The 25657-nt window shown below is 44.3% G+C and overlaps 1 protein-coding gene across 2 annotated transcripts; it reads left to right on the forward strand.

The window, feature by feature from the left end:
* Positions 1-737: 737 nt before the first annotated feature.
* On the forward strand, positions 738-24759 carry SLBP (stem-loop histone mRNA binding protein). 2 transcript variants are annotated; one of them, XM_073610934.1, is made up of 8 exons: positions 738-1126; positions 8449-8577; positions 11176-11313; positions 14243-14305; positions 15300-15431; positions 18478-18627; positions 19251-19299; positions 20523-24759. In XM_073610934.1, the coding sequence occupies exons 1-8, from the start codon at positions 1089-1091 to the stop codon at positions 20595-20597; spliced, it is 774 nt and encodes a 257-aa protein (XP_073467035.1). In that variant the 5' UTR covers positions 738-1088; the 3' UTR covers positions 20598-24759. The 2 variants fall into 2 exon arrangements, with proteins under 2 accessions (XP_073467035.1, XP_073467036.1); XM_073610935.1 differs by having other exon boundaries at positions 742-1126; positions 11206-11313.
* The last annotated feature ends 898 nt before the right edge of the window (positions 24760-25657 follow it).

Genomic DNA, 25657 nt, shown 5'->3' on the forward strand with positions numbered 1-25657 from the left:
GAACCCTGGTTGTACACAATTCAATCTTTTGATCGGCTTCTGTACAACCAGCCTGTCGGGTTTTTGCAGAACAATCAGTGTCACCGGTTATAGCCAGCACTTATTGTGTTCTGCTGACAATAGCGCTGGGGGAGGGATTTTTTTTCCTTCATTGGAATCGAGTGATTTTCTTTCCTTCCACCTGCAGGAAAGCCGTGGTGTCACCATTGGAATATTTCCCCTCTTTTCCTTTTCTGGTGACAACCCGAAATTTGGGATTTTCTTTCACTTTTGCTGATAAACAGTACAAATAGAGAGGGTGATTCTCTCTGATGGGGGACACAGACAGCAATACAAGCCTGACATGGGTTCTAATCCATCTCCACTCTATCCAAAGCTACAAAAACAGGAAAGTTTTTGCCTTTGGTTATACTTAAATGACGACCCTTGGTTATCTCTGATGAGGGATGCCATTTTATTTCCTCTCCCAATTCTATTGGCTAATAAGAAGTGAGCTCGTCACTCAGGATTTCATGGTAGAGTAGATGAGGACACGCCCCTCACCTTTCCCTCCCTTCATTTTCCGCCAAAACACCCCCTCCTCTCCGTGTGAGGGGGGGAGAAACTTTGGCGCGGAATTTCTATTCAAAGCATCTCGGAAGTCCGGACAGCCGGCGGCCAATCACATGCACGAGCTGCGCATAGAGACCCCGCCCCCCGCCTCTGACTGACACCTCCAATCCGCCAATCGCCTGATCGCCTGTGACCCATCCTCGGGGGCACCGTGGAAGGTACCACAGACAGCCACCTCCGGGGGGGAAGCATTTAAAATCGGGAGAAAAATTCTACCGTTTATCTAAAGCGGTTTTTGCGGCGAGTTCTGTATGCCGCACGAGAGCGGGAATTATACGGACAGCGGAGAGGCGGGGGCGCAGTTGGTGGAGGCGGGCCGACGGGTGTGTTTTGTCGTGAATTTGGCCACCCCTTTTTTGAGGGCTGTGGGTCGGTCCGGTGGCGGGAGCCCGGGATAAGGGGTTAGGTTGTGGCGCGCTGCGCTCAGTGGGAGGAGAAGAGCGGCGGCGGGAGAAGAGAGGAGCCCGAGTGTCATCATGTCTCATCACTGGAGCAGCCGTACTGAGGAGCCAAGGTGAGTCCTACATACCGCCCCACATCACCGGGGGGAGCAGACCGGGGCCTGATATAGGGAGAGGCGCCTGACACTGGAGGAGGAACACGGGTCTGTATTATTAGTGTGAGATCTGAGGGGCCCAACAATCCCTCCTCACTGATATCTGATCTGTTCTAGAAGGTTCCAGGCCGGATCTTATCCCTTCTATAGTGTGTATGGGGGGTGTCTACTGAACATCATCTCCTCCTGATAGATGGACTCTATATTCTCTGTATATAATGTCATCTCTGGGTGCTGAGAATAGTCCAATCAAAGGATACCCCCCCCCCCCTCCATGTCTGAAGATCCATTGCAAGATCACCCCCCTCTTCTGTACTACTATGGTTACTAGTTCCCATCTTCTAGGGCTGGTGTGATAACTAGTCCCCCCCCCTCTTGTGTCCTACCACGATAACCAGGCTCTCTCCTAGTGTCCTATGATAAATGGATCTCACCCCCCCTTGTATATACTGCCAGAACTAGAGTCCCCCTTGTGCAGTTGTGATAACATCTTCTAGTGTCCTCTTGTGATAACTAGTCCCCCTCTGCTTGGGCTATTATAACTAGGTTCCCTTTTGTGTTTTGCCAGAACTAGACCCCCTTCTGATGTTGTGATCACTAGATTCTCCCCCTTCTAGCATAACCAGATCAGTTCCCCCTCGTCTTTTAGTATAACTAGATTCCCCCCTCCTCCTCTCTAATAACTAGATTCCCCCCTCCTCCTCCTCTCTAATAACTAGATTCCCCCCTCCTCCTCCTCTCTAATAACTAGATTCCCCCCTCCTCCTCCTCTCTAATAACTAGATTCCCCCCTCCTCCTCCCCTCTAATAACTAGATTCCCCCCTCCTCCTCCCCTCTAATAACTAGATTCCCCCCTCCTCCTCCCCTCTAATAACTAGATTCCCCCCTCCTCCTCCCCTCTAATAACTAGATTCCCCCCTCCTCCTCCCCTCTAATAACTAGATTCCCCCCTCCTCCTCCCCTCTAATAACTAGATTCCCCCCTCCTCCTCCCCTCTAATAACTAGATTCCCCCCTCCTCCTCCCCTCTAATAACTAGATTCCCCCCTCCTCCTCCCCTCTAATAACTAGATTCCCCCCTCCTCCTCCCCTCTAATAACTAGATTCCCCCCTCCTCCTCCCCTCTAATAACTAGATTCCCCCCTCCTCCTCCCCTCTAATAACTAGATTCCCCCCTCCTCCTCCCCTCTAATAACTAGATTCCCCCCTCCTCCTCCCCTCTAATAACTAGATTCCCCCCTCCTCCTCCCCTCTAATAACTAGATTCCCCCCTCCTCCTCCCCTCTAATAACTAGATTCCCCCCTCCTCCTCCCCTCTAATAACTAGATTCCCCCCTCCTCCTCCCCTCTAATAACTAGATTCCCCCCTCCTCCTCCCCTCTAATAACTAGATTCCCCCCTCCTCCTCCCCTCTAATAACTAGATTCCCCCCTCCTCCTCCCCTCTAATAACTAGATTCCCCCCTCCTCCTCCCCTCTAATAACTAGATTCCCCCCTCCTCCTCCCCTCTAATAACTAGATTCCCCCCTCCTCCTCCCCTCTAATAACTAGATTCCCCCCTCCTCCTCCCCTCTAATAACTAGATTCCCCCCTCCTCCTCCCCTCTAATAACTAGATTCCCCCCTCCTCCTCCCCTCTAATAACTAGATTCCCCCCTCCTCCTCCCCTCTAATAACTAGATTCCCCCCTCCTCCTCCCCTCTAATAACTAGATTCCCCCCTCCTCCTCCCCTCTAATAACTAGATTCCCCCCTCCTCCTCCCCTCTAATAACTAGATTCCCCCCTCCTCCTCCCCTCTAATAACTAGATTCCCCCCTCCTCCTCCCCTCTAATAACTAGATTCCCCCCTCCTCCTCCCCTCTAATAACTAGATTCCCCCCTCCTCCTCCCCTCTAATAACTAGATTCCCCCCTCCTCCTCCCCTCTAATAACTAGATTCCCCCCTCCTCCTCCCCTCTAATAACTAGATTCCCCCCTCCTCCTCCCCTCTAATAACTAGATTCCCCCCTCCTCCTCCCCTCTAATAACTAGATTCCCCCCTCCTCCTCCCCTCTAATAACTAGATTCCCCCCTCCTCCTCCCCTCTAATAACTAGATTCCCCCCTCCTCCTCCCCTCTAATAACTAGATTCCCCCCTCCTCCTCCCCTCTAATAACTAGATTCCCCCCTCCTCCTCCCCTCTAATAACTAGATTCCCCCCTCCTCCTCCCCTCTAATAACTAGATTCTCTCCCCCTCCCTCCCCTCTAATAACTAGATTCTCTCCCCCTCCCTCCCCTCTCATAACTAGATTCCCCCCTCCTCCTCCCCTCTAATAACTAGATTCCCCCCTCCTCCTCCCCTCTAATAACTAGATTCTCTCCCCCTCCCTCCCCTCTCCTCTTAACTAGATTCCCCCCCCCCTAGCATAATTCGATTCCCCCTTGTGCCATCCTTTCATAAGTAGCTCACCCCCCCCCCCCCCCCCCCCGTCTTGCAATGATAACTACATCCTCTCCTTGCATCCTCCTGTAATCACTACTAGATCCCCCTTGTGACATTGATAATTAGGTTCTCTCCTAGTGTTCTCCTGTGAGAACTATTGCTTCCCCCCAATGTTGTCATAACTATATCCTCACTTGTTTTTGTAAAAGCAAACTCTCCCAAAATTGGTGTTTTTAGAATAGCAAGGCCCCTTTAGTGTCTTAAGGTAACCAGCTCCCGTCCTCATGCATCCACCTTAATGGCAGCCTCACCAGTTGCACATAGTTGTTTCCCCCTTTCTCCCCTGCCGGGAGTGTAGATAGGCAACGGTTACACTGGGCTTCCTAAGAGCTCCTTCACATAGGGGGTCAATGACAGTTGCTGTTTTACCACATGCTGTAAAAATGCAGCTGCTTGGTGCTGTACGCATGGCACGTTGTTTGCCAAGCGAGATCACCACTGAGGACAACCCATTTAAAGTGAATAGGGCTTTTTTTTTTTTTTTTTTTTGAGGGATACAACAGGTGTTGAGGAGGCAATAATGTCAAACATCCTCTGAGGACGGCAATAATAGCCACATGTGTGAGCAAGCCCAAAAAGCTTAAGTGCTGAAAACTTGCCGACATGATTGTGCAGATCCAATTGCTGAGGACTCAACTGCCAAACGTAATTCCTCCCCAATTGGCCAGCGCTAGGCTGAGGACACTGGCCCTCTCTCCTTGACCCAGCTCCTTTCCCATGTAGGCTAGGGGTAGGCAACCTGGGGCCCTCCAGCTGTTGAACTACATTTCCCATGAGGCATTGCAAAGCTGGCAGTTAAAATTACTCCCAGAGGCATGATGGGACTTGTAGTGCTGGAGGGCCCCAGGTTGCATACCCCTGCTCTAGACCAAAGGGCTCAGGACTCCATGCTTCCCCATGTGCTGAGCCAGGTAGCGGTTGACTCCCTGCCATGTGGCTGTGGACTACTCCTAGGACAAAGGTCTTGGGTCTCCAGCTCCCATGATGGCCCAAAGGGCTGTGAACTTCTGCCCCATGTGACAGCACCTTGCCAAGTACCAGTGCTGTTGTATAGAAGGGTGGAGCTGTCCTCCCTGTACTTGGTAGTAATCGATATCTACCATCACCCCAAAGGTGCGTACAGTAAATGTGCAACTGGAGGAGCTGCCAACCGTGTGAACCCGTTACTTTTCCTGCCTGTAGGAAAGTAAGCTTTAAGCTGGCCATAGACAGATGGGCAGGCTGTACCCAAGCTGATGCCTTGATTGATTCGGGTACAACCAGCATGTCGGTTTTTAGCATTCGATTGATACCGGCTGTAGCCCCTCAGCAGTAATCATTGTGTTCTTCCGGCAAGGATGGGGCATTCTGCCAGGAGAACACAATAGCTCTGCGGGAGGGATTTCTTCATCAACACTGAGTGTGTTGATAAAAGGAATTGAGCGATTTTGGTTGCAGGAAAGAAAATTGCTTAATGAATGAAGAATTTGTATAACCCTACAAATGCAAACTGAATCGCCTCAAGGCGCTTGATCCGTCCTGAGTTTTCCTTTTGTATGTCATACTTTGGAGGATTGTTTTGGGGGTGGGGGGCCTGTCTAAAGCTTTTAGGCCTCCCCTCCCCCAAGCCATGCTGTCCCCCATAGCTGACGTCTCCTTTAGCCAGCTGCTCATTTCCTGTACGTTGTCCTCTGATTTGGGGGCATCTTTTGTCTGAGAATCTCTGAACCTCCCCTTCCAGAGAAAAGGAGGCCATCACTGTACACACGCTTCAGCCAAAGATCTTGTCTTTTTTAAAAAAAAAAGATCTTGTAGATTTCTGTGCACATTGATGTCTATGGCTATCTCGGTGTGGCCAGATGGCAGACAATACTAGACGCATTTAAATTGATTTTAAACATTTCTTCAGAGTAGACATGGAGACCACCTCCTAAAGGCTGCTTCTGTCTGCAGTGTGAAATGCTGGTGGATTGTCTTGAGTCGGTGATATTATTGAATGCTGGCTGGAAATGTGGATCTCACAATCGTGTACACACCGTTGTAAGCCTCATGTACTGTTGTGTAGATTTTACAGTGCTGGCCTCTTCTAAGGGGTTTGTTGTCACTGCAAACAAGCTAAACCCCGAATTTACCACCAAACTGAGAATTGCTGCATCTGTCCAACCTGCAGTGGATAGATGGACACTTAGTTATTTTCTGCAGCGACTGCTACTATTAGGCAGGCCATAGATGAGAAAAACAAATGATCCATTGAACGAAAATTTAAAAAAATTTTTTTTTTCTTTATACTATTGTGCCATCAATTTTTTATTTCCCCGTGAAAACCATTTTTTTCTTCATCTCCAGGTTGAACTGGATTGACTAGTGTGTGGTTTGTTTTTTTGTGTTTTTTTTTTTTTTTTTTTTATATTATTATTACAACCTGACCAACTATTGATGTAATGTGTTTTGACTTATTGGATCAAAATAGTGGATTTATTATCAATAGCTTTGCTCCACACACTTCCAGCTTCATCTCTCTGGATTCCTTATTGTGATTACAAGGCTGCAATGTATGAAATGTTTGTTTCTCTTGTCTCTTATGGCCCGTACACACGATCCGAATATCATATGACCGTTTTTGCTTAATAGTTGCAAGTAGAAATTGAATAGCTAAAGTCACAAATTCTCGTACAACAAAAATCGCAAGTGATGTCATATGTTGTAATGTATTTGTATTGAATTTTTGGACGACAACTGTACTGACTAACCTCACCTGAAAATCGTATTAACTGGACTCGTACGAGGAAAATTTTCGTGCATGTCCGATCGAATAAGATCAGATGAACGGTCGTGATTGGCTGTCCAAAGTAGTATACATACGATCCTTCGGACGACCGTTTTTGTACGATATTCGGATCGTGTGTATGGGCCATTAGGCTTGGTTCACAGTGCAGCGATGCGGGAACCCTGCGAATCCAATGCAAGTTTCCGCATCGCATGTCTCCCTGTGGCAGTTCACGCCGCCCTTTGCAAACTGCTGAGAGTGTCAATTGAAAGTTAATGAGGCCCCCAAATCAGTTCGCATGTCGCAGTGCGAACTGAAAATTCGGCCAGGAATCGGATTGCATGAGTGTGAACACCCATGCGATCTGATTCTACTGCGGACCAAAAAAGGGTCCTGTGTGAGTTTGGTCTGAATGCAATGCAAATTCAGTCATACTATCTGTATGGCTGAAATTGCATTGCACATAGATCGCATGTGATTAGCAGTGCAATTCACATCACGCTAATGGGAACTGGCCCTAACAGCCGGTCTTCCGTCAGAATGGGCAACCCGTCAGATTAGGTAACGGAAGTGACGTTCTGTCACTCCCTTGCGACGGCCATCTTGGTACACCCCGCATTTGGCTGCTGTAAGCCTGCAGTCAGAAGGTGACAGCGGACATCTTTTACACCCAGCCATGTCTTGCGTTTTATACTTATTTTTACCAATAAACTGAGCTTTTAATGAAATACAGTATTTTGAAATCCATCAGACTGTTTTTGATTTTTGTCAGATGCGAGATCAACAGGCTTGCTTGTTTTTGATGTTGATCTTTAAAAGTAGCAGCAATGTCATGAATTCCAAAATGTATTTCACTATATAAGCTCAGTTTACTGGTAAAAATAAGTGAAATGCAGGACTTGGCTGGGTGTAAAGTTATCCGCTTCCCACTGCAGGCTTACTGCGGCTGAGTGCGGGGTGTAGCAAGATGACTGCTGCGGTCAAGTGACGGAACGTCACTTCCATTACCTATTCTGACGGGTCGCTAATTTGTATGGAACACCGGCTCTAGTTGCAGGAAACTTTATTTCCTATAGTAGAAAAACACACACTATACTATGGTCATCCAAAATAAGATGTGGCAGAGAATGCTTTTGCTCATGCACATTTTAGTTTTATTTTCCTTTGAGCGATAATCCTATGCATGATTAGAAAATTGTTTGTTCTGATTTCCAATACTTTGGATAGCTGCTCAAAAATCTGCTATTGCTGTTGGCACACTGCTTTGAAGATCGAACCATTGTTGTTTCAATGTGATTTTTTTGTTTTTCGGCCTGTTTTATGGCCAGCTTTAGTGTAACCTGCATTGTATTAGGAGTTCACACTCTGTGCAGTGAAATCTGCACTCCTTCGTGGGAAGCATCCATCTTTAACTAGACATATTGGGTTACAGGATAAGCCACCCAGAGGTTTATTTCGGTATAGCAGAGGGCTGTCCTGCAGAGGACTGATGAGGGGAATAGAAACCATTGTAAAATCTCTAAACTCGATGCGTAGCACATGAGTGTATGAGCAGGTATGGCTGATCCCTGAGCTTTTACACTTACACATTAGAAAGTTTTAGCATTCTGTGTGTTCAATACTCGCATGAATACTTTTTTTTTTTTTTTTTTTTTTTACGTTTATTACATATTTCCTTTGCATTCAATGCAGACAGTGTATTGTGCTGTGCATGGTCTCCTGCATCGTTTACATCCCAGCCTCTGGTCTGTATACAGGCATGGACTGACCAATATGGCTGGAGGAAGTAAACAATGGAAGACAAGCGTGTGTCGCTGATCTTGTGCCTGAGCAGATCCAAGGCCCTCTGTTGTAGTGGAAGATGGGACTTGTAGTCTTGCCAATCACAGATCCTATCAATGGATGAGGCAGCCAAAGACCACACCACCGTGCTAGATTTGAAACCGGCACATGCTGGGATAAGCATCCTGTGGGTTCCCTGGTGACTTGACTTGCTTTTGCTAAGCGTCAGATGTTTTGCTTTGTTTTAATATCTTGTTTTATTTTTTTAGACCTCAACCACCATCTCGCTGGTCTCAGGGACGCAAACGCCGCTCTGATGGTAACCTTAGAAGACGTAATGAAGATGAAGACTCCACTGTATTTGATGAAAAACCTCCCCAAGACAAGCGTTCTGACAGGTACCATACAGTCTATCATGCCTGGCAACAGTATAAAAAAAAGGAAATTACAGCGCTGTGTAAAAAATTATGTTTATATATAGCAGCCAACACAGCTGTAGACCAAAGCAATAAATGTGAAAGTTAAAGTGTAGCGTTATACATCAATAAATTAACCATTAAATTACAAATGGTGTAAAGACTCAAACGTGCCCAAAAGGAGTAGAATGTCTGGCCTTATATCAATACACACTTACACAGTAAGTGACTCTAATATCCTAAACCAAAAAGGGAACAAATACATGAAAGATATTCTAAATAAAAATCATATGAATATGGAAGAGTGTCACACTGAAGGACACAAAAAAATCGTACAAACATCCAAGAGGATGTCAGTAAATAAGAAAATGGAGTCCAAAGGTTATAAAGGATGATCCCACAAATCCAGAGACATGTTTGACAGACATCACTTGGAAGAAAGTTGAAGTAGGCACGCCACCACCAGTGATCATAAGGAGGCTTACCAGATGTTGTTGACTTGGAAAGGCTTATGCTGCCCAAGTCAAAAAAAGGCTTATAACCAGCTGGCTAGGAAGATGCATCTGCTTGAAACAGCCACGAAGACTTGATGCAGAAGTTCTCGGACAGCAGTTCATAGGAAATATCCCAATAGGGAGCTCCAAATTGATATTCACAAACCACAGGACAGAGCAGTACTTTTCACTGACTACAGAGTGGAAAAACCTATTGAGACCTCTGCACCTGGTGCTGCTGATATAGGAGTAAGGACCAGCGATGTCTGGTGCAGACTGCACAAGATGTGTATCGGAGAACCATACAGTCTATCATGCCTGGCAACAGTATGGCTTGGATGTTGCCAGTTCTGAGTTGGCTGTAAGACCCCTTTCACACTGGGGCCGCCTGTGTGTTTGTGGTAAAGCGCTGCTCGTTTTAGTGGCACTTTACCGCTCTTTAAGCGGCGCTTTTCGGACGCAAGCGAGGTGCTTTTTACCCCAAAAAGAGGTTAAAAACTCCCGTGTTGCAGCACTTCCGAAACGCTTTTCAGGTGCTTTTGGAAGTGCTGCCCATTCATTGCAATGAGCAGGGGCATTTTGGGAGCATAGAGTTCTCCCAAACCGCCCCACAGGTGCTGCTTGCAGGACTTTTTCTAATGTCCCACAAGCGTGTTGCCCGTGTGTGAAAGCACTCATTGCAAATGAATGGGAGTCAGTTTTCAGGCACTTTACAGGTGCTATTTCTAGTGCTAAAATGGCTGATAATGGCCCCAGTGTGAAAGGGGTCTAACAGAAAATGTCCAGTGCTATATGAGTATGTAGAAGTAACTGTCTAAAGGCCGACTCCACCTTGATCTGAGCCTAATAAAGAAAAAGGGTTTATCTTGCATACTGGTAGTATAATAATTGGCAAGAACAAGATACCTGAGGAACACTGTGGAAGGTCCTGGAAGCAATGATCTATGGAGTCCCTGAATCCTCTTCAGTCTGATCTGTCCTTCCAAAAATGTTTTTGATGAATGTAACACCCCAGAGACTTTTACTGTGTTATCTTATTTTAATACGAAGATTAAAGCAGATCTTCACTACATCTGAGCACCAAAAACACAATTCAATTCATTTTTAATATTCAAAGCAAACTCTCCCATCCATCCATGTCTGCTTTATTTTGTTGAGAAATCACTTTAGAAAACACCAGCTAGCATTTCTGGTTATGGCCATCTTGAATAATGGCAAACGATTCATGTAGCATTTACGTTCAGGGATCCATCTGCCCTTAGCTCAGGCATGCAGGCAGGTGGGTGTGCTTGGCTGTGAAAGCCTCTTCTCTCCTGAAGACTCCTGGGATGTATATCATTGGCCTAGGGAGTAACTGAAGAAATATAAAAAAAGTTAAATGCTAGAGGGTTAAGGATTAAAAATAATCAATGTTGGATGGGATAGTGAAGCTCCATTTTAAGCCCTCATTGGTCTTCAGTCGTGAAAAACAAATACAAACCTGGGATAGTTCAGTCCACTTTGTAAGTTGACTGCAGGAACACTGAAATGGTTGGTAGGCATAGAATTCTCTTCAGCTGAATACAGGTGACCCTGCATGTGTCACTATGATCATTCAAAATGGTAAAATCATCAAGTTAAATAAGATTTGTAAATCAAAAATTTAGCAAGCCTTGATGGTTGAATTTTAGGGCTTGCTTCTGATTGACAAGTCGCACCCTATTGTCAGCAATGGCACTGTTCAAATCCTTTGTCGCTGACTTTGGGGTGCCACATTGATTTGAAGAAAGTTCCTGAACTATTTTTGGCGATTTTTGGGTGTGACTTGCATAGACATCTGTACATGAAGGTACACAGATGTCTTCAAAATCGCAACCAAAATCACACTGACATGCATGCAGCTTTAAAATCATGTAATTTCCTATGAAGTTGCACAATTTCAAAGTCGCATTCAATGCTAACGAGGGCTAAAAGACTTTCCGATTTTGTTGGTTTTCTTCAAATATTGCACAAAATGCTACAACTGACTGTTTGCTGTTTTTCAGCATCTGCTTGAAGTGTAGCACAGATTGGGGTACATTACTCCCTTATTTGCTTGATCTGCTAGGCTGACCTCTCGACGTTCCTTTCCTACCAGCTTCACCACCCCAGAAAGCCATAGGCCTGTGTCAAGATGTAAAGACTGGGGGTCAGCGGTGGAGGAAGAAGAAATCTTGAAAGAAACTGTAGAAAAAGATTTGGTCAGGTAAGGAGAAAAAAACATCTAAAGACTCTGATAGTGTCGGGTATGTCTGGTTATAAATATGGTATTTTAACAAAACATTCCTTTCCTGTACAGATGGAAAGTTATGCTAAATCAGTTTGTTCAACAATACTTTTTAGTTGGCTGTCAAGGCATTTTGTGTTGATTATCCAGTTAATGTAATTAAACTGGAAAGTGGGTTGAGGTTCATCTTCTGTTTCCATTTTGTTGGTTTAGTGTGAAAGCTCTGCCCCCATGGTCTACACTTGCCTCCTCTAGGCAACCTTCTTGATGAAACTGTCATGTTTTTCCTTTAAACTAATTGGAAGGTAGTAGAGGACAAGTTTAAGGTTGGGTTTGCATCTAAACCGCATGCGTCTTGCAGCAGGGGGTCCAGAGCGTCTGTTTTCAGGGACGAATCAGGGCTGCATTTTTGCCTGAATTTAGCCCTGAAATGGAGGAAAAGACGCACAGGACCTCTGTGCAATCCACTCCACAGCCGCCTGGAGATGTGTGAACTGGCTCTTGTCATGCAAATTGGATGCGGGGAAACCAGAATACAATGCACACTAGTGTGAACCCAGCCTAAAGGAGTGCTCATTATTGGTATTTCTTTAGGTCCCATTCAAACCAGAATGCCATGCAGGAAACTCATGTTTTTCATGCCAATTTCCCCGCACTATATTGACATCGCATGGCGCTTGCAACCTGCAGCTGGTGTCTGCAAAGTGAACGACACCCCAAATGCAGGTCACCTTACCCACTCCTGATTGCATGGAACAAAAGTACCATGTGCTGCGGTTGCAGGACATGTGCTACTTTTGGTGCAGTGCAATTTTGGCTCATGCAAAATGAATGTGCTGAAATCACACTGCACAGAACTGCATGCAAAATGGCACAAACACACAGTGCATTTCTGTGCAACATGCAGTTCCTAGTGTCAATAAGTCCTTCAAGGCTATCTCCACATTTAGCATCATGTGTGTAGCCAAGTACCCCAACCCACACACACTGTATCCCATAGAGATCTGTGAGTCAACTACAAGCTGTCTGCCACTGTGACAAATGGACTTGTAGTTCTTGATGTAAGAGGTTTTTTTTGGATTATGTAAAATTGCCTAATTTCTTGAAAAATCTGATATAAAGCATGTGCTGATCAGCACAGGTCCATTGACACATTATACAGCTCAGTAACTGAAAGCCTATACAGAGGTATAAACAGCTGGAGGAAGCTTGGGTGCAATACTTTTTGCAAAAAATTTACTTACTAAAACGTGCTTAACTCTGAATGTAGCCCTGCCATGCCAAACAGAGGATTCACGTTTTGCAAGCCATATTTTAAACAATGATTGCCCCGAATATAAAACAATTACCTGGCCTCTGACACTTGGCTCTTTAAAGAGTTTCATTCCCTTAAACATATATTGCTCTGTAATTGTCCAAACCTGTGCATGCACATTTCTAACGTCATATTTTTTTATGCTTTTTACGTTCCTTGAAAATAGTTTGTTACAGATCTCAGAGGCAGGTTCCGTTTTAGCTGTGGGCAACTGAAGCCCTCCTGTGTTCATTTTCTGGATTTCTGTACAGCTGGACTACCCAGCATGCACCTCCAGATCTTGCACATGCTCAGTAATGCCTCAGCGAGGCCGTACTTCTTCCTGACAAGTTGCCATAGCAATGTTGGCGTCGGCATAAGTTCCCGCCCTATTGCTATAGGAACCTGTCAGAGGACAGGAGAGGAAAGTAATAGAAGTCGGATCAGGCAGGGAATAGCCCCAAATGTACCCCAAGAAATGTTGACAGGCAAATGTACTATTAACGTTAACTTTATGATATTGCTACCCAAAAAAAACCCCATATATATTAATGAACTTGGTATATAAACATTTTTTCTTTATCTGTTATATATTCATTCACAATTGCCAAATGCACTGCATGCGTTTTTATTCACATCCAAAAAAAATCGTATATTGTTTTCTGTAATATTACCATCTACAAACAATGGTGTATACATCCATTTTTTCTTTTTTTTTTTTTTTTAAACTAGTAATGGCAGCGATCAGTAACTTATCCGCCTGGGATATTACAAGGCCGACAGTTTTTCTGTACGGCATGGCACTGGCAGAGTATGTCCGCTCACACTGTGCATATTGTATATTCTGCCCTCTCCCTGCAAAACTCCTTTGTGTGTGAGGTGAATTCTTGCTGCAGTTTATTGCAGATTTAACTTCTGATCAAAGTGGAATGTTAGGCTATAATATGGCCCCCAAGACTTCCCCCTCCCCTTTTAGGGCTTCCTTACACAGGTGTGGACAGAGCGGGGCACAAATTAACTGTCATATTTTGCCTCCGCACTGTGCAGGTAGTCAAATAATGCCTCAGACGATCCACGCATGCGCAGTACGTAACATCCCTCAAGCTGGTCTCCCGATCGGCTGTAGCTACGTCATCACTGCGCATGCGCAGTGCTTCGGATGTATTTTACGCTCCCACCTATGCAATCCAATTCCTGTCCGAATTGACAGTTTGCACTGCAATATGTGAACTGATTTGCGGGGTGTCGTTGGCTTTCCATTGACACTCCCAGCAGTTCACATATGGCAATGTGAGTTGTATGCGATGTGGGAACCGCACATGCAAATACAGGGGATATTGGTTTAGGAGATATCCAGGGTAGCTACAGGTAAGCCTTATAGGCTTACCTGTAGCAAAAAGTGTGTAAGGGTTTACAACCACTTTAATACAGTAGGAATCAGAGGGCCCTGCTCACTAGAACTTGCAATCTAATCTATAGTATACTGTGAGCAGTGCTGTTTAAATGAACTCCCCAGCAGTGAACAGATCTTGGCACAACACTTAGTAGGTGTTTGCCTGGTTGTGTGTGGGGCTTTTTAATATTTTTGGTATTAAAGTGTTGCTTTCTTTTCAGGTACAGGAGAAAGCTGCTTATTAATGACTTTGGGCCAAGGGAAAGAAGATCATCTTCTGGAAGGTAATTCAAAGACTGTTATAAGTGATATGGTAAACTATTTGGAGTTTTCCACTGTGTGGAATAAACATCTCCGTCTTGGTCCTGCAAAATGGTTATACTTTCTGTAAGAAAAAAATGGCTGGCTTGGTTGTAGGTGTATATTGGCATACATTTTTGGATCTGTAGAGAAACCTTTTAAAGGTCAAGTTCACCTTGGGGGGGGGGGATACACTTCTTATTTTTTTTTTTCTCTCCTGGAGCCTGCAGAGCATTGCACCCTCGATAAGCAGATCGCAGGTGCAATCTCTGGTTCCTGCAGACTCTCGGGATGGCTATCTGCCCGTACATCATATGGCCAGGAAGAATTGCTGAATTACTAGAGCCTTTGTAGTTTGAGAACTACAAGCCGTCGGCTGCAATGGCTGACAATATTTGTAGGCATTCATTCACAGGAAACTGAATGGATGATGTGGGTGGAGCCCCGCATAGCCGATATGTTTTCAAATTGTGACAGCGGGGAGACGATCACACCACAAGCATTTCTTCAAGAAGGTGTAGGTTACTCCATGGTTCTCTCAGGTTTTGTAGTTGAGGTTGCATATCTGAACTTGGTCGTCTTGCAGGAATGTATAATTGAGCTGTTCTCTAGTCTGTCTTCTGCACTTTCTAATTTGGTTGCCTGTTTTTAAACATCACAAAACATACCATCTGCTTTGATTAAAAAGTTTCATGACCATTTACAATGGCAGTGCGATCGCTCTGCACCAGATCACGTACCTAGTATGTCATCTCATCACCCAGCAGGAGCCCAGCTGTGGGTACCGTGGACTCTGCCAGTCCCCTTACGTCATCTCTCTGACGAAAAGCGCTGGGACGTTGCTATGATGCTATGTCATCATGCACGCTCACTGACCACACAGCCTGCTGCAAATGGGAGAGCAATGACTAACTACAATGGGGCTTTAAAAACTGCTTCGTACATACCTTTTTACTATAAGGTTTCCTCTATTCACAGCTCTGATTCCAAAGATTCCTCCACTCATGGTGAAATGGAAACAGACTCGTCTGTTCTTGCCAGAAGACAGAAGCAGATAAACTATGGAAAAAACACAATCGCCTATGACAGATACACAACAGAAGTTCCAAGGTATGACTTGATTTATATCAACCTAATACAATACACGAGTAGTTTTATATAAACTTCCTTGTCTCTAAAATATTAACTATATCAAATATTTAGCACTGCTAGCAGTTAATGGGTATAAACCCAATAACTAAACTTTTTTTTTTTTTTTCTCGTGTTTTATTACGGTGTCCTATGATGTGGGATATAAATTGAAAGGATTCTTTATAATCCTTCATACTAATTTTTAATCTTAACTTTTGGCAAGCTAAAATAAAAGCTATAATGGTATAGGGTAGAGATGCACGATTTTGGTGAAAATATGAATCCCAATTCTTTTGCTCAGAATTAAGATCACTATTCTTGCGGCATAACATCTTTCACATTATACATTTTTTTTTTTTTTTTTTTTTTTTTTTTTTTAATTCGTGTATTTTTTCAAACATTGTGTTTTGAAAGACCGCTGCGCAAATACAGTGACATAAAGTATTGCAACAACCACCATTCTAGCAATAAATATTGATTTGTAACTTGAAAGCAGCAAGTGCCAGAAAGGTTTAGTCTTTATAAGTGGTTAGGCCCCTTTCACACTGTTGGACCATTCAGGTCCGCCTGTCAGTTTCGCCGGCGGACCTGAACGGGCGCTCCATGTTAGTCTATGGAGCGACGAATGTCAGCGGTGACATGTCCGCTGACATCTGACCCGGTCCGCTAAAAGCAGATGGTTGCCCCTACGTTCGCATCCGTCCCTATCGGATCGGGTGAGATCTCTCCATAGAAAGCAGCGGCGCTCGACAGGCCCCTCCCTGCTCAGTGAGCAGAGGGGGACCTGTCATCCGCCGGCTCAGCGGAGATCAACGGAGAGATCTCCTTCTGAGCTGGCAGACTCCGAGGCAGCTGATCCGCCTCGTGGGAATGATGCCTAACTTCCCTCATCTACAGGCAGAAGTTAATTTAAGTAGAAATGTTACTTTGTTTATATTTATCTGCAATGTTGTGATAAAACTTGGCAGGCTGCCTGGATTTTTTCTTCCAGCTGTGAACTTTCTGCACTAAAGAATCCTGAAATCCTAGTTTGAGGATCGGGGGGGTGGGGGATCACGATTTTGATTCTTAACAATTAATCATGCAGCTCTAGTATAGGGTCAATTTTATTAGTTTTTAAAATTGTTTACGCTAGATGTATGTAATTTGTGTTTAAGTATACATAGTCAGGAATGCTAAAGGGGTAGCACCTGCCCTCTTGTACAGGGTCCATAAGTTCAATAGGGGGGTTCAGAGCAGCAGGAGTGGGTGCAATTACTGGAACCAATCCTCCCGTGGCCCTCGTGTTTACAATTCTTCAGTTTGTGAATTAACAGGGAGCCTCTTTAGAGCACGTTCTGTCTATTCACTCTACAGCTGAGGCTACAGAGAATTGAGGAATTTGTGTCCACATTCTTTGTCACAAGTGAGACGTTGGGTGTCTAAGCCCCTGATTTCACCTACATCCACAGAGCTAATTTTAAAAAAAATAAAATAAAAAAAAAGGGGTCAATCTTGCAGGTATTCTGGTTGCATGGATGAGTGGTTTGTTTATGCAGCTGGAGCTGCCTTTTTAGGCTTGGTTCACATCCTGTGGAATGCAAGGCTGTACATGGGCCCCATGATTTCTGACAGCAGCCCTGCTAAGAGTCCAACAGTGCTAGAAGATATCTAAAAAGACAGTGCTGCAGAGCTTGGTTGGTATGATGGAAACCAAGAAATTGGCCTTCTAAAAGACTGTCACTGCTGTGAGTTTTGTAAAGGTTTCTTTCATTGTTGCATCCGCAACCTAGATGAGGTAGAGCACCACCTTAAGGCTCGAAGAAATTTATAGTTTGGGCGTATTTACTTTAAGAGCCCTTTCACACAGGTGATTTTCAAGCGCTTGGGGGTGCTAAAAAAAAGCACCTGAGAAGCTCACGAAAACCCATTTCCATTAAAATCAATGAATGCTTTCACACTGGGAAGGTGAGAACCTGCAAGCAGCTTGGTTGGAGCACCCTCCATTTAAATGAATGGGAAGAGCCTGAAAAGCTCTTCAAAAGCACTCAAAATGGTCCTTGAAGCAGTTTTTAAGTCAGGTGTCCTTCAAAAAAGCGCACCGTTAACATCTCAAAAGCGCTTGCTGTTTTATGGGGTTTTCAAGCGCCTCAGTGTGGAAGGGATCACTTTCACACTGAGGCGCTTTTCAGACACTTTAGCGCTGGAAATAGCCTCTGGAAAACGCCTCCCATTCATTGCAGGGTCTTTTCACACTGGGGCGGTGTGCTTGCAGGACCTTTAAAAGTCCTGTAAGCATCTTTGGGGTTGCTTGGGAGCGCTGTAAATGGCACTCCCAAAACGTCCTGCCCATTGGAATGAATGGGCAGTGCTTCCAAAGTGCTTGGAGTGTTTTGAAAGTGCCTCAACTGGACACTTTTGCGCAAAAAAAAGCACCCTGCTAGCGGCTGAAAAGCAGAGCTCAAACAAGCCGTTCTTTAGAGCGAACAGCTGGACGCTGCTAGTGTGAAAGGTCTTTGTGTCCAGACTATACAACCTTTTTGATTCTTTTTTTGTATTAAAGGAGTTTTAAGTCAGTTTTTATCTTAATGCATTCTATGCAATAAGAAATTAAAAAACCTTCTGTGCAGCCTCCCTAATACTTACCTGAGCCCCATCTGCTCATTGATGTCCACAAGTCCCTCAGCTGTCCGGGACTCTCCCTCCTAATTGGCTGAGACACAACAGATGTGCCATTGGCTAACTGACAGCAGCGGGAGCCAATCAGGGTGGGGCTGAACGGCAACTCGTGTCTGAATGGACACACGGTGCTGCAGCTTGGCTCAGGTGCCCTCATAGCAAGCTGCTTGCTGTGGGGGCACTCAAAAAGAGGGAGGGGCCAGGAGCAGCAAAGAGGGACCCGAGAAGAGGATCAGGGCTGCTCTGTGCAAAATTACACAGGGCATGTTAGTATAACATGTTTGTAAAGTTTTTTTTTTTTTTTTTTTTTTCTAATGTTATGGTCATATGTGGCATCTTTTTAAATGACTCTGGTATTTTTCTTTAGACACATGAGGCAGCCAGGTGTTCATCCTCGTACCCCTAACAAATTCAAGAAATACAGCCGCAGGTCATGGGACCAACAAATCAAGATTTGGCGAATTGCTCTACATGCATGGGACCCTCCTACTGAAGAAGGCGATGATCTGCAGCCCTTGTAAGTCCAATCGCTGTACAGGTTTCTATGCTTTGTGGGTGATCACTTATAACCATGCGGTGATGGCATCAAGCCTAGTTTGCTGTGAAAGGGGGAACAAGTTGTGATAGTTTGGACATTGCATTTATAGAGTAACTAATGGCATCTTTTACCTGGCTTCTTCTGGGTGTCAGGCTGAGTCAGCCCTCATTGGCCGGTGCGGGTTGACATGGCTTTCGCAGGAGTCATCCAGTGCATTGATCTGTGCCAGAATGTAAACCTTCTAAACACTTAGCAAGCAGATAGGTCTATTTTATAGCAAGAGACGTTTCATGTTGCTTCTGGTATCTTAGCAGATTTAGCCCTTCTCTCTATCCAAACTTAGAATGGTTAGATGCAGCAAGCCTGAGCCAAACTGTTCTAGCTGGTGTAGCTGTGAGTCTAGCATTGGCAACTGATAATTTTATACAGCAAGGCAAGCCACGTGGCTACATGTCGGCACAGGAGGGAGGCTCACGTGGCTACATGTCGGCACAGGAGGGAGGCTCACGTGGCTACATGTCGGCACAGGAGGGAGGCTCACGGAGCTACTTTAACAAATACATGTTGACCGGCCTCTGAAAGATTGTTTTGTATCTTTACAGTAATGAGGAGGACATGGGGTCCGCAGAAGGTATAGCTGAAGACCATTTGGTAAGTACTGCAGATTCTCCCCACCCTTACCTGTCATTGTTTCCCATGTTCCTTGAACAGGGCATGGTTATATGCTTGGTTTAACAACTTGGCCACCAGAAAGTTGTACCCCTTTCATGACCTTGCCATTTTTTGCTATTCAGCGCTGTGCTACTTTAACTGGCAGTTGTGCAGTAATTTTTACATATAAAGCTTTCTTTTGATGGTATTTGATGAGTGGGTTTATTTTTGCTATATAAACAAAAGACCAAACATTTAAATAAAAATTCCTTTCTGTTTTAGAATGATTTCTTCAAATTTAGGCCAAAATGTATTCTGCTACGTGTCTTTGGCTAAAAAAATAAGTGTATATTGGTTTATGGGAGTTATAGCATCTACAAACTATAGTGTGTGTGAATACACCACAGCCAGCTTGCATATGTGTGAACCAGCTCCATTGAAAGCCTGTCCAGTTCACATGTTATGTGAGTCAGATGCATTTCAAAACTCATTCGATTCGCATATATGAACAAAGCTTTAAAATTCCAGGACAGTAGAAACACCCCCCAAATGACCCATTTTTAGGGAAGTAGACAGTCTGAAGTATTTAGAGACATGGCAAGTTTCCTTCCCTCCATACGGTCACCAGTTCATTAAGGGGGCAAATCCTTCTGGGGCTGAAGTGGTTGAAAATAAAAAATGGGTTCAATTTTCTTTTTTTTTGTGTAGTTCAACATAGTGACTCTACTACTCTGGGGAGAGTGATCAGGAATTTGTTTTTACACTGCGATTGCTGTTAGTGATTACTGTAAAGCCAATGTTTTGAACTGTCACGAATGGGTTACTTTCATTATAGCTGTGATTACCATTGTGGGTCAATCACTGCATCACAAATTCTAAGCGCCGCTATTATGAATGAAACCCATTCATAATAAGTTGTGTGTATGTTGCGATCATGTAATACTCAGGCCCTGCAATCCGCTGTGTCCAGAGGACACGGCTGTCGTGGGATCACCTGGCGATTTACACGTGATCCAGCATGCCCGTGTGGCCTACCCATAGTAAATCTACTATGGGTGGGCAGGAACTGGTTAAATAAACCTGTCTGCATTTTTGAAGAAGCTTTTAATCTAAAAAAAAAAAAAGCGATGCAAAATGGCAGGTAATGGAAGAAGGTGAAAAGTTCTGCTGTGATGCTGGATATAATGTTTGATCTGTGTTTTGACACTTTGTGTACTGTTCAGTTTGAAGGCACCCCAACGAAGATCAGGAAGGTTGAAGCAGACAACGGCTTGGACCTGGAAATCATGTGCGATTGAGTTATTTCAGCTTTCCTCCCAGCGGGTAACATGCACTGTACATGGGATCTTTTTATCTGCTCTGAGAAGGCAGGAGGTTTCCCCGCTGTTCTGCAAACTCATGGACTTGTTGGCCACATATAATATATACGTAATACTGGCAGCTACATATTATAGAAGCACTTGATCTTGGAACAGCAGAGCTGTGCCTGGCCAATTATTTACTGGAAACATTGTACTATTGTGCTGGATTCACTGGCGGCACAGTTCCTGGAGCTCATGAAAATGGCATTTAAGTTTTTGGTTTTACTTGGACTTTTATTCTGTTTAATAATTTTTTTGAGTTATGGTTCTAAATGGTATTTAGTGTTGTGCGGACAGATTTCAGCTTGAGTCTTCTCTGTTGGCCTTGAAATTTTTGTAAATGTAAAACCTGTCTTTCAGAATGTTTGTTGTTTTTTCTCTATACAATTAAAGCCAAACTCCTTTACCAGCTGGCAAACATTCTCTCATTCCTCAGGGGGGCATCACTGCCATGCAGGCATATTTTTTGTGGCAATAAAAATACATTTGCACAGCATGGAAGTCCAGCTGATCTTACTTGCGGCTGTAAGATATTTAGGTCTTCGGCTTGTTTTACACAAGTTTCAGCTTGTATAAGAGCAGTGTGAACAGCAAGCTTTGACAAAGCATTCGCAGAGCTTTCAGCAAGCTTTGAAGCTTTTAAAGTACCATTCGGCTCCTGTTTTTGTAAAATTTGAACACAGATCCTAATGGGTTAGCTGTTTGCCACATTGAAAGCCTGCTAGCAGCTTGTTCAACAAGCTTCAAGAAGTGCTGAATCCTGCTAGCTTGTTTTAAAGTGGCAATCGGCTCTCCCATTGGGATCTGTGTATAACATTTACTGATTGGTACTTGAAAAGCTCCGACACAGCTTGCTGGAAGCTCTGCAAATGCTTTGTCATAGCTTACTGCTCCTATACAAGGTGAGGCCAGAGGAGGGTCCTTAGACCCAGGCGCTATGGTTGCAACTCCACCCTCTCTCCTTCGTTCATGAAACTGAACTTGGCTGTGTTTTGTGACTGGTCAGGGGGGCAGAAATGCAATCATAGCTCTGAGGTCTGAGACCTGGAGAACTTACAGCCGAAGTGAAGGTAAGGGAAATGTAGCGCTCACGACGGGACACAACCTAATCTTGGTGTGCAGTCCAACACCAGTGCTGAGGTTCAGTGTCTTTTCCACACTGGATGCAGAAAATGACCCGGCAACACTGTAGTCCTTATTGCAAAAGTTTATTGGCTACATCAGAGCATCATAAAACGGCTGATACATTTGGGCGAGAGCCTTAGTGCTACTACTAAGGCTCTCGCAGAAATGTGTCGGCTCTTTTATGGTGATCTGATGTAGCCAATAAACTTTAGGAAAAAGTACTAGTGTTGCCGGCTCTCCTTTTCTGCTTGCAGCCAGAGTAGTCAAAGTACAACAGGAGCTGGATTTCCTCTGGCATATAAACAATTTGTTGAATAAAGTGTGACTGCATGATTGTGAAGTCCTCTCAAGTAACAGGGTGGTTTGCATGTTAAAAACCTGTGAAGGTAATCTTGCTTGGAATTGGGCTTTAGACAAGTTTCTTAATCTGTTGCAAAGCTTACCTGGAGATCCTGCCAGTAACGGCACTTCTGTTGCTGCCAGCAAGTCTCTGCCTTTGCAAGGCAATGTTGCCAGCCTTCCATACTTTCTAGTTCAGTTGGCCATTGGGCTATTTTAGATGTGGAGCCCAGTGGCCAACTAAGCAACTATGCAACACTGCTGCTAATTGTGAGGCAGTGGCTCATTGTTGGCTTGAAACAGGAATTGCTGTTTATGGCAGGATCTCTAGGTAAGAAACTTTGTAAGATTCACAAATTATTTGATTAAAACTGTATACAGCAAGGCACACAGCATTTTTTGGATTGCATTCTGTGTAAACCTGTTTAGCTTTCAACATTTTAGGAAATGCAGAGATGTTCTAAATGTCGTTTTTTTTTTTTTTTTTTTTTTTTTTAATTATCACTCCGCCTGTCTCTTCGAAACTCCTATCCATTATGGGCCTGTTTACACGAGAATGCTGCGTGGGAAGCCTACATTTTTTGTGTTGGTTTCCTGCACTGCCTTCATAACACAACGCCCTTTCAAACCGTTATGGGTTTTTGCCTGCGACTGATCTCATGGTAAAGAACCATGCAATCTGCTTGAGGTGTATCCAAAATAGTGCATGCACTATTGCGGTGCCATTTTCACCTAGCCAAAATGAATGGGCTGAAATTGCACCACACAGGAACTCATTACATTCCTTTGTAGTTCCTAATTGTGGTTAAGAAAACGTTTTGACTGAGTAGTGTGGTTCTGTAGACCCCCACAAGTTCACCACTCTAAAATGACTTGTGGCTCGAAAGGTGGTAGCTAAAGACTTGCCACATGATTGTCCCGTGTAACGATTGTGGCATAAACATGCACATGATTCCTCTTGTGACTGCACTGCAGGCATCAGATAACTCTGTATTCGCTATTCAATGTATTCATCACTGACCTCTTCCTGGCTTCCCAGTCAATTAATATTGGCTGCTTGTTGTTTGTGTGCGTTTTTCTCACAAAACCTTTTTGCCTTATCCAAAGATGATCCCTGCTGTGACTCCAGTTGGAGCAAGCACTGTGCATAATTTTTTTTTTTTTTGTTCCATTTTAACTAGGGTGTTGAACAAAAATTGACCCAATTCCCCCCATCCTTACTTGATGTGGATGGGGGAATCCTCCCTGCTGAGCTATTGTGTCCTGATGGTGGGGACTTTCTGCCATCAAAATACATGATTAGTGCTGCTGGCATATGCATTTTTACCATGATTTTGCTCTTTCAGATGTGCTTTTGAGTTGTCTGCACCTGTGAAAATGGACATGTGACTCGAATGGAAATTGTGGTAAAATTGCACCACATGTCAATGGAAGCCTGCATTCTTGGTGCGGTTTTCAAAGCCACAGCATGCAGGACTTTTCAAAACGCATTGTGAATGGTCCCCCCCCCCCCCCCCCCGCATGGTATAACGCAGGAAAAACATAAGTGTGAAAGGGCCTTTAGTGTACAGCTGCAGCCCTGTGAAGGCAGGCAAGGCAATGAATGAAGCCACTCTAAGAGCCGGTTCACACTAGGACGACTTGTCAGGCGACTTAGCCGCCTGCCAAGTAGCGTCCCATTCTGTACAATGGAACCGTTCTAATTGCGTCGCTCAGATTTAGAAAAAGTTTCCTGTTCTACTTTGGGTGCGACTTGCATAGACTTTTATATAGAAGTTGTTTTGCAAGTCGCCGCTGCAGTCGTGTTCAAGTCGTGTGATGAAGTCGTGCTGCCTCAGTGTGAACCGAGTCTAAAAGCAGATATCGGGGCACCAGCTCGTTTAGAAGGTAACAGTTTACTGCAAAAAGGAGCAGTGTACTGTAAGCGATTTCGCCAGCATTTGCAATACTATAAAAATAAGCTGTATGTCACATGCTCGCCCATACTGGACATTTGACTTCAATCCTGGCAGCTGAACAGTGCCCGGGGATTGAAGGAAGGTGAAACTACTGGGGGGCGCAAACATTTTAGACTTTCTTACACCCATCAAAAACCCCACCTGCTGTGATTATCTCAGCTATCTGATGTTGGATCTATACAGCAGTAATATATTGGCCCCGATATCTATATTAGTGCAGTATATAGAGTAAGGGAACATTTTACTTGGTTTTCTTTCCGAACCAGTTTTTCATCTTGTGCATTTGTCTGCATGGCTCCAGGGACTTGTCCAGCCTTTAGTTGAAATGTTACACCCTGTTAAATCTGCACAATTGGTGCCTAAATAAGAAACGTTCTAAAATTAACCCTGTGCCAGGTCCATTAAATGAGTACTTCATAACATACGAGTACTCTGCATGATTACTTTTAAATGCGATTCTGTAACCAAACCTCATTGTACATAGTTGGCAGCATTGTGTATATATTTTCTCACTGTAAGCTGGCAATGCATTATAGCTAGACAGAATTTTTTAAATCTTGTAATCATCAATGTACAAACATTGTAAATGTTCATTTTTGTACATGGCAGTTGTATACTTAATGTTTACCAATTCATCTGTAACAAATTTTGATAAATAAAACAATTGCTGTCCTTTTTTTTTTGTTCTTACAAATATCTGCATTTCTTTTGTGCTAATGCACTGTACTGAAGGTAATTTATAGGCTGGCTTTGACCAACTTTCCTTATGAGAATGGGATTTGCTTGGTGTTATTGCAGCCCTTGGGATTCTAAGTGAAATATGTGTGTGTATACAATATGTACACTAGCGGCACATGAAAAATTGAATCTGGCAAAAGATTGTACAGTGATTCCATAACCTTCTAATAAAATAGAAATTATGCCTGCCTTATTATTGATTTAAATGGCGCCAACAGTTTTTGCAGCACTTAAAGCCCTAGTACACACTTAGTTTTGAGTTTTTTGTTCAGCCCAGCAAGGCTAAGCAATTGCTATTGTGTTCTGACAGGGGGCGGAGCACCCACCTCCCCATTGGCTGAGAGCGCTGATCGGGAGTCAATAGGCAGATCTTTTTTGGTCATGCTCCATCGACAGAAGCCAGCCGACTTCCGTCCGACTGCCTGCAGTACACACGGGCCCACATGTTGGGTGGATTTTATTATACCAGCCAATGCTGCCCGGCATTCGGTCCGTGTGTACTAGGCTTTAGCTGGCCGTGCTGATAGTGGGGATGACCCTGCTGTCAGAATAACCCCCTGATCACCCGGCGGGTGACATAAGTCAGGTTTTAGCGCCAGACAGGGTCTGTCTCCCCAGGCAGCGTCAGATTAGTGCTAACACCCACGCACCATACACCTCCCTTAGTGGTACAGTGTCTTAAAAATCGATATCTTTGATCTGATCAAAACTATATTGGGGTTCCCAAAAACGCAGTGTTAGCGGGATCAGCCCAGATACCTGCTAGCACCTATGTTTAACCCTTCCACCCAACCCACCAAAGTGCAGTATCTATCGATCACTGATGCTTACTAAACA

The sequence above is a fragment of the Aquarana catesbeiana genome, linkage group LG01 (genome assembly GCF_042186555.1).
Source record: "Aquarana catesbeiana isolate 2022-GZ linkage group LG01, ASM4218655v1, whole genome shotgun sequence".
Classification (NCBI taxonomy): Eukaryota; Metazoa; Chordata; class Amphibia; order Anura; family Ranidae; genus Aquarana; species Aquarana catesbeiana.

Bases quoted from the DNA above. Each gene is read 5' to 3' on its own strand.
- SLBP (XM_073610934.1), top strand. From the start codon at position 1,089: ATGTCTCATCACTGGAGCAGCCGTACTGAGGAGCCAAG. The intron at 14,306-15,299 runs GTAATTCAAAGA...CTCTATTCACAG, and splicing joins AGAAGATCATCTTCTGGAAG to CTCTGATTCCAAAGATTCCT. The intron at 18,628-19,250 runs GTAAGTCCAATC...GTATCTTTACAG, and splicing joins GGCGATGATCTGCAGCCCTT to TAATGAGGAGGACATGGGGT.